This window comes from Crotalus tigris, unplaced genomic scaffold, assembly GCF_016545835.1.
Source record: "Crotalus tigris isolate CLP2741 ecotype Arizona unplaced genomic scaffold, ASM1654583v1 scf7180000017731.4096049, whole genome shotgun sequence".
NCBI classification, from domain to species: Eukaryota; Metazoa; Chordata; class Lepidosauria; order Squamata; family Viperidae; genus Crotalus; species Crotalus tigris.
This window is the reverse complement of record NW_024096599.1, coordinates 2,579,140-2,588,863: the sequence shown is the minus strand read 5'-3', so window position 1 is coordinate 2,588,863 and position 9,724 is coordinate 2,579,140. Positions and strand designations below refer to the sequence as shown.

Below are 9,724 nucleotides of genomic sequence, written 5' to 3'. Positions count from 1 at the left end.
TATCAGCTATTTAAATAGCTTTGCTTAATGCTTAAATAAAGAAAAATAAATAAAAGCTTAAGAGCAATGTCCCTTGCTGTTTTTCCTAGACTTGGTGTATTATTTGTTCCCTCAATTTCAAAAGCCAAAGCCAGTCTTTTTTCCATAATGGGAAGAGTTAGGGTAATTTCCTCTGGCTGTAAGATCAGATAGCCATCTTTCCTCCAGTAAATGCTGATTCTGAATCCAGGTTCCAGTCAACAGTTGGCAATAACGGGGCCTCCAGATTACTGTTTGCCACTATGTTCTGAAAGATACAAGAAAGGAAGGATTGAAGTGATAGTTCCATACTCCCATCTGAACTTTGTCACTGGTTGCTGAATCTCCCCATCAACATCATTTAAGGAAGGGCCATGTAAGCCCTGACAGTGTCACAGAACAAGAATGTGGGAGAAGATTATGGAAGTAATCAGTGGCAGGTACACTAGTTTATTACAGCAGAGGGCTGAGGTATCTGCTCCATCCATCTGCACATTAAGATCTAAGATTCTCTGCTTGACCTCATTCCCAGGCTTCTTCTAGATTCAGCATAGATAAGGATTGGGATAAACTCACAGTGAGTCAGAGAGGATTTTTTTTTTCTTTCAGCTGGGCAAAATGCCTATCCTCTTATATTTATTTGAGGCAAAACCACAAATAGGCCTCTACAAAGAAGTATGCAAGTTCTAACTGAAGGAGATTTGCAACTGAATGTTAAACTCAGACATGTAGATTGAGTGCTGATTTCCTCAAACAATGCTGTGCACCATACAGCAAAATGTAAAACTTTGGCTTTAAACAATTTGATTGCTAAGGCTGTGTAATTATTCCGATGTATCTGATTATTGGATTAGCAACTTTTTGTACCTAAAACTTAAAAACTGAAGACTGAAATTTCCAGAAGATAGAGTAATTAAAATGCCTAGATTAGTATTTATCAGCCTTATCAATTTTGAGATGTATGGACTTGCGGGCTATTATAATCTTAATTTATTTTTAGTACTGGGAAATCTCTAATAAGAAGTAATTTACTGAAGCTTCATCTCTAGTACATGTGTAATGATAAAAAATAATTTAAGTGAAGGATGCTGCCCAATAGTCTAGCAATTTTGTATAGCCATTCCAAATTCTTTATTTTTAAGTTGAAGAATATCCATTTAATATGATTTGCAAACAAATCATATAATGTATTGCTTATGCATATGGTGGAAGCCACTCAGTTTTAATTTAAATTTTAAAATACATCCCCACACACCAATATTTAAGTGTTAATTATGAGTTCATTCATTCTTTGGCTTATAATTTTGTTCTGAGATGACCTGAACTTATTTGGAACTTAATTCCACATTGTCTGTTTGGCCTGTTTTTCTAAATCAGTATTAGATAACCTGTTAACTTACAGAGGATTTAGACATCTCCCATAAACCTCTAAACAACTTGCCCAATGATTAAAAATTATGGAAGCTGTTCTTCAAAATTTCGTAAGAAGTTAAGTTGCCTGTTCTGGATATTTCAACTAAACCTTTAATCTGAAAGTACAAAACTAAATAAGCATTCATAGGAATGGATAAGGAGTATATAGAGCATTTGGCTAAGTAATTCCATATCATTTAGAGCAACAAATTTCTTATTCTACTTTTTTAAAAAAGTCTAAGACATATCAGCTGTATTCGTCAAATGTGATAATCCATAATATCTATTTTGTTTGGGGTTGGTATATTGTCTGATTATAGCCACTCTGTTTTGCAAACCATAGTTTATTACTTGTGCTAGTTGATTGACTGATGTGCCATAAAACCACTGTCAGTTCTTAGCAATTACATAGTCTTCCTTCTGGATGATCTGTCCCTAACCTGTACTCATCACTGGTGTAATTGAATCTATCCACCTTATTATTGGTTAACTTCTTTTTTTCATAACATGAAGTACTAACCTTCCCAAAGGTGGAATATTTAACAAATATTAAGGTATCAAGGGGTCAGCATGTGACTATAACTTGTGTTTGTATACATGGTCTCCCATCTAGAAAAGACTAGCTTAGCTCAGTCTCCCATCTAGAAAAGACTAGCTTAGCTCAGCTATCATAAGAATGGCTGTGTCAGAGAAAATGACCAAACTAGAATCAGAAACAGATTGGTGAAACCTATGTTCGTATGTATGTATGTATGTATGTATGTATGTATGTATGTGATTTATGTGCCACATCTCATTTAGAGGCACCTCTGGGCAACTTACAAACATTAATATTGGTAGACATTAAAATAATACAACAATAAATAATAATAATAAGCCCCGTTAAAAGATGGGAAGGAGGGAACACAAAAGTACATGGAGAGAGGAGGAGGCTTTTCTTAATATAATGCTCAAGATTAGTCTATTCCTATTGGGGCCTAAAGCCAACTGGCAGAGCCAGGTTTTTAGACCTTTACACAAGGTCAGAGGGGTGCGTGTGGATCTCACTTTGGGGGTTACAGTGTTCGAAAGGGCAGGACCCATGGCAGAAAATGCTCTTCTTCTGGACCTTGCCAGCCAAAATTCCTTGACTAATGGGGCCTGCAGCATGCCCCTTTTGCCAGCATGGGTGGGATTAGACAGTTCTTCAGATAGCCTAGATCCATTACATAATTGAATTACATAATGAATTCAGTTATTTGTAGCTCTAAATATATTTGAATGTTATCCATAAATGCCTGATATAATTTAAGGTATTAGTAGTAGTATTTTTATGTGGCACGTACTTTTAAGCATGGTAACCTGCTTTTTCTCCACCATAACTCCTCTGGCAATGATGTGAAAATGATAGAATGTACATTATAATACGACCTGCACCTTTTATATATACAATCTGACATGATGCAATTCTGTAAGTCACGTAGTTTGTATTGGAACATGGTTAATCTCCCCCCTCCATTTCTCCAGAGGTGCCTTGGTGATATGTGTTTATCGTGAATTTAAAACCTCATTTTCTTCATGCAAAATCAATGGATCCTCTAATGTTATAATAATTCCAAGAAAATATTTTTAAAGATCAGTGATAACAGGACAAACCTCCAGGGTATACATTTTGGACTAAGGTTTGAACTGTACCTGGACTTAAAGAGTTTATTCTTGTTCTCCATCATCATGCTGAGAAAAGGCATTCAAGTAAGACAACACCGCTTTTCTTAGATGCATTTACATTATTAAAACGGATTATGTTTTTTTTTCTATCCCTAATGAGCAAGCAGACTTCCATCCTCCCATCAGAACTACTACTAACTACTATGTCCATGAACCTTCTTATAGAGATTCTTTCAGAGCATATATGAACAGGGAGAGGACAGTAGAGAGGGGAAGGAATCCATTCTGCTATCAGATGTTCTTTCAGAGATACATTGACATTATTAGATGCAATCCATAAGTGTAATGGATTGGATCTAAACTTAGCCATACTTATTAAAATCAATGAGTTACATGAGTCATGACTAAGGTTCCATTACTTCCAATAGGTCTGCCCTGAGTGTGATTAGTCCAGATCCAAACTGATGTATTTTTGATGTTGGTTGATTTTGAAAAATATTAAGAGACAAGAAATCCTATTTGGGTTGAGAGTAGTCTGTTGTTCTTTATACCAGATAAGGAGATTGGTCTGTGCTGCCAAATAAATAATAGCTTGGCTCCAAACATTATGAATGAGAAGGGAAAGTGTTCTGGGAAACTCAGGCAAAACAGCAGAGGTTTTCTTAAGACAATAAGTAGTATAATAAGAAACATGGTACATAAGCCAGAGACGTATATATATGTCCAGAACATTTCAAGATTTGAAGTCGATTTTCTCATGCATTTCAGTTTTGTACTGCTGGAGATTCTTTTGGTGGCACCTTAATGGGTGTACCAAATAGAGCACTTTGAGGACTATACTTCTCAAATGGGTGGAGCCAGGACTCTATTTTAAGAACATTCGGGAGCTTCTAAAGAATCAATTATATGCCTTCAACATTTAATCTTCCCCAAACTACCCCAATAAATAACTATGTACAAAAAATAAAAGGCTGGGGAAAAAATGGCCCCATCTACCCTGGAGGCCATAAAAGATATGCCAGCAAAACTCACTTTTGGCATTCCTGGTACATAGAATGTTTGGATCCAAGTCTATTTTTCGTTTTATTTATTTGGGAATAATCCAAATACTGAAGATAAGAAAATATATACAGTAGTTAAGTACATAAACATACAGTTGTGATATTAATTGGATCTGAAATAATATATTGTTGCCATGCTTCTCTAGAGAATTATGGAATATAGTTGTTGCTAACATGGATGGTTCAGAGTTCAAAGTTAAGAAACAGCAGTCACAGTACCAGGACTGAACTTCAGCTCTTTGAACATTCATGTGACATTGCACATAGAAGCATAATGGGGCTTTGATCATGATGCCATGATTGCCACCTATGTTGTTTTGACACCCCACCACCACCACCACTGGTAGTTCCCAAATCCTGCCACCAAAATTGGTAAATCAGTGACCTGTTATAAAACGTTATTTTGTAACAGAACATTGTAACAGAACAGAAATTTCCTCAGAGTACCCATTTTAATTAATTATCATCCAAAATGCATGCATAGACAATTTAGATTTTCTCTAAATCTTCCAATGAAATCTTTTTTGAGAAATCCTGGAGTGCTGGAGATGTGCCAGAAGATGGAGAAAAGCCTGTGATATTCCAATATTTAAAAAGGGGAAAATGTAGACCAATAAACTTGAATTCAATAGAAAATGCTAGAAAACATAAGCAGTTGGCATGTGAGCATTTAATAATAAAAAGGTTTATTGCCAGAAGCTAGCATGTATTTATTAAAAAGAAGTCATGCCAGACAAATCTAATACACTTCTTAGACAATGTGACTAGATCAGTGGACCAAAATAATTCTACAGATATACAGTAATGTGCTCAGATATTATTAAGGCATTTGATAAAATAGATATTATCCATCTTGATAAACTAGAATAATGTGGGATGGATGGTACTGTTACCAGGTGGGTCTATGTCCAGATGAAGGGAGGCACGTGACACCTCAGAATTCTGCACTGGGCCCAGTATTCTTCAACACTTTCATAAATGACTTAGATGAGAGAATAGAAAGGATGCTCATAAAATTTGCAGATGACAGAAAGCTGAGGCGGGCAAATGGGGATTGTTAGTGTCCCAGAAGAAGGCTCAAGGTTCAGAAGGATTTCAATAATCTTAAACATTGGCCCTATCCAACAAAATGTTGTTCAAGGTCATGCATTTAAACAGGAAAAACAAGATGCACAGGTGCAAAGTGCTGTAGGTGGCACCTACCTTATCAGTAAAAAGGATCTGGGAGCCTTGTTGAGCCACAGATTAAATATGAGCCAGTAATGAGCCATTGCTGCCAGAGAACCAATGCAAAGTGTAGTGTAAAGGTTACTTTTTTTGCTATTCTCAGACTCATTCAGAGTACTGTGTCCAGTTCTGACTATCACAATACAGAAAGCACACCGAGGAAAAGAAAATACTGCCGAGAAGAGTGATAAGGAGGGTAAGGAGTTGGAACTAAATCCTATGAAGAGCTATCAAAGAAATTTGTTATGTTCAATCTAACGAAGAGAAGGCTAATAGGAGACAATATAACTGTCTTCCAATATATGAAAGAATAAATATGAAAGAACCAGTGGGTGGAAGCTTAAGAGAGTGATCCAAATTTGAAATGAGGAATTTCATCATTGTGAACATTATTAAATAGTCTGAAGCTAGGAGGAAGTTTTCAAGAATAATTGAGCAGCCATTTGTCTGGGATGTTATGGGCCTTCCTGCAATGGACAGAAGATTGGATTAAATTATCTCCATAATCCTTTCCAAAACTACGATTCTATGATGATCATATAACTACCAAGCTTCTTATTCTCCTTTGAGACTAAAAGTGCTTTTACAGTAAGGTTGTTTACAAGTTGTCCTTGACTTACACCTATAATAGAGCCTGTTCATTAAGGTTGTAAATTGTGACAGTCATAAAATGGATCATCCACATGACCAACCCAGTTTTACAACCATTTTGCAGTGGTCATAACGTGACTGCTACAGTTGTAAGTGAATCTATCGTTTAGTATAGGCTGGCTATACTAAGTAAATATTCGGTTTTGGCAAAAATATCATAAGTAAATGGAAGTAAATATTCGGTTTTGGCAAAAATATCATAAAATGTGTTCACGTAACACTGCAAATAGCCGTAAATGCAGGCTGGTTACAAAGTGCCTGTAATATCATGTGACTGCAGGGGGCTGTCAAAGCTCCAGAACTGGGTCATAAGTACCCCTGGGAAATTTCATCATAACTTTGAATGATTGCTAAGAAATTGGTCGTAAGTCGAGGACTATCTGTATTCTGTTTTGAAGAATCAACATAAGCTCATCTGATAAATTGAGTACAAGGGGCATTTGGATAGAATGTTAATTCTTGATAATTTACTAATTTGAGGGCTAACTAAAATATTATTGTCTTGTAGGCAATAATCAATTGCAACACTTGTTGGATGATCCAGCCCAGGTTCTTTATTAGTCAGCAAGTGGGTCTCCTTTGTGCAGGTAACTACACAAACTAACAAAGAAATGTTGGGCCTGTTCAGACCATTTTTTTAAAAAAATATGGCTCCAAGTGTATGCTGCAATGATTTCTGGGAACAGTTTAGAAGCAAATATTGTTCATGTATACAAATACATAAACACCCAAATAATTTGTTCATGTAATGAGTGCTCTTCTCTGTGCAGCTCATCTTTTCATCTGACAAAGATCCTCCCAGCTCTTTCAGATGCTTTCATCTCCATTTGCATCTCCTTTTTCTTTCTTGAGCAAATTTACTGTGAGAAGGAGCAGGAAATACTGGCTTTGGTGTTTAATTGATTTGCTTTTTCTTATGGTTTTTAAAACATTGTTTGACTCTTCTTGCTTCTACAATTCAGTTGCCAACTTGCCTCTGCATCTGAGGCCTTGGGATGGCTCATCTACCTGTGCTTTCCCTGCCTTTCCTGAAAAGAAGGGTCCTGGCTCAGTCTAAGTTACTACCAAGAGCAGGGGTCTTCAAACTTGGCCCTTTTATGACTTGTGGCTGCAACTCCCAGAATTCCTGAGCCAGCTGTGTTGGGAGCTGAAGCCACAAGTCATAAAAGGGCCAAGTTTGAAGACCCCTGACCAAGAGAAAGCACTTGGGGGACTCTCCTTGGGCTAAGCAGAGACAAGCTTGGGTAATACAGTACCTGGATGGAATTCTTCTGGAAAAAGCCCAGGACCTTAGCCTGGGCTGGAAAGTCGGAAAACATCCTGGAAGAAAGCTAGAAGAAAGTTAAGGCCAACTAAGTCAGAACTGTGGGCAAGAACTTGGAATTCAACTCTAGTCTAGGGAGCTTTATCACTAGCTCCCCCTGACAGCGATTTCCTCTTGCTTATTCCCCCTCTCGACAATATGGCAGGAGGCTGCTAGGAGCCGCTCACCAGGTCCGACCCTGCTGTCCAGAGCGACCGAGAAGCAGCAGCCACATCCCCGGGTCTGTCTCTCCCAGTAAGGCGCAGGAGAAGGGCGCTCGGTTTTCGGGCCGTGCCCTTCCCGAAGAAAGAAGGGGAGACAACGTGGCAGCTTCGGCCTCTGCTCCCTTGCACACCTGCACGGCGTCCCTGGTAGGCCGTTGGGCCAGTCCTTCTTCCACGCCTCTACCGCCGTTTTTTTTCTTTTGGCGGCCCTACGGAGATGGGAGATGATGCCGATGGAGAACGTGGACGGTTCAGGGATTGACAGGGAACTTCGCTAAAGGAACAGCAGCCCTTGACCTGCGGCTAGTTCCCGCCTGAATATATCCAGTCTTTGGTCCCAGCCCGAACCTCGAGTGAGTCCCTCAGCACCGAGACAGAACTGGCTCCGACGGGAGGTGAAGTCCCGCCGCCTCCAACTCCGGCGCAGGAGAACTCCCAGACTTTTTCGTCCTTATCTCGCTATTGGTCAGGATAAGCCAGACAGCCCGTCCGGGCCGCCCACTCGAGCGAGGCGGGGCCACGCTAAATTTCATTGAGGTGGAGGAAAGTAGCAGCGGCGTTGGGCGGGAGCTTCGCAGCGAGGAAGGCGAGCTGGCGCGCCGCTCTTCTGGCCCCGGTGGCGCAGGGTGCGCTCGCCGCTCGGCAGCTCCGGACGCTTCCCGCGATGCCTCCTCCCTAGTCCTTGGGAAGACTGGGTGACTTCTCGCCTGGAGCGCGCGGCTGCGTCCCGAGTTCTGTTCCCCGACTAGGCGGCTCTTGTTACGGCCGGGAATCTCGGTCGTTAACTCTCGGGATCCGTCCAGGGTCGACGCGGCCGGCTACCATGCGCCCATTCAGACGGCTTGAATAGCATAAAGGCAGCCCTCGGCACCCCGCCCCCGCTCCCATGCCGGGCAGGGCAAAATGGTTGTCAAGTGAAGAAATTTTTTTCCTTAAAAAAGAAAAAGAAAAACTCTCTTTGCGGCAGAAACGAAGCGCCTTGATTGAAACTTCGATTGGTCTTGACGTCGGCGGTTGTTGGAGGTTTTGACTCACCCTATTGAGGGATTTTTAAGCTGAAGCCCGAGGGACGGGCTTCTTTGCTCTAGCCCTGAAGGAGAGCGGACCTAAGAAAGTTGCCGGTGCCTGCAGTATATAGACAGTGCAAGCGGACGGCTGTCCTTTGTTTCTCTAAGGCTCCTCTTGGTCCGATCTCCTAGCGATGGCCACAGAAGTGGTGTGTGGACTAATCTTCAGATTGCTCCTTCCCATCTGTCTAGTCACTGGTAGGTGAAGCTTGACTTGCGTAGTATGAATAGTGTCAATGGACTTGTTCTTTCTAGAAACAGGTCTTGCGTTTCCTTGCTATAACTATGACACGTTGTGTAATTTGGAACTGGTTTTCTGTAAAATTAGGGCACCTTTTGCTTTCTACTGAAGAATGGGATATTCTGTATTTCCCCCCCCCCTCCCCAAGAGATTGTGGGTATATATACTGAGGGAATAGCTTCATATGTAGCCTTAATTCTTATTTTAGAAAGTTTTATTACTTTATAATGTACAATACAATGGAAATACAAAAGCAAATAGTGGAAAAGATGGGGAAGGGAAAATGGAGTAGAGAAATGAGGTAAGGGAGAAAAAAAGCATTTCCAACTTCCTTTGGTGCAATAAGAGTATCAACTTCATATAAATCTTAATTCTTATATGAATTATGACTTTCCAAATGGTCTTGACTTTTCTGATGTACATGGAATTAAATGGAAATTTAATTCACATTCAGAATTCATATCAGTTTACTTTAATGTTCCTCTGCTGAGAAGTAAAATATTAAGTTAAATAGTATACAGGCTCTCAGGTAAGTAGGTAAAGATTATAGTCTTAAGATTGCCGTTATTGGCACTGTATCTATGAGCAAAGACATTGACAATACAGTCACGTATATATTTATTCAGAGGTAAGTCCATTATAAGTGTATATAATGAGTGTATTAGCCCAGATGAGTAGATAGGAGATTTTAACCTAAAGCTTCATAAAGATTTCACATTATTTGTTGACTTCTGTTGCAGTGTAAGTGTATCTAGGCAGTTTCTAATGAAGCAGGCATGGAAGAAGCCTGCAAATACATTTGTAGGATAATATCTCCCATTGATTCAAACAGAACACAATCATTTAATGATTGCAACTGAGAAAATATTCTT

General features: G+C 39.7%; 1 protein-coding gene across 1 annotated transcript in view; it reads left to right on the top strand.

The window, feature by feature from the left end:
* Positions 1 to 7,520: 7,520 nt before the first annotated feature.
* Positions 7,521 to 9,724, top strand: part of PIEZO2 (piezo type mechanosensitive ion channel component 2) — a 202,460-nt gene continuing 200,256 nt past the window's right edge. The window contains exon 1 of the mRNA XM_039339226.1: positions 7,521 to 8,809. Within this exon, the coding sequence (XP_039195160.1) occupies positions 8,746 to 8,809 (64 nt within the window). The 5' untranslated portion in view covers positions 7,521 to 8,745. The remainder of the gene's footprint in view (positions 8,810 to 9,724) is intronic.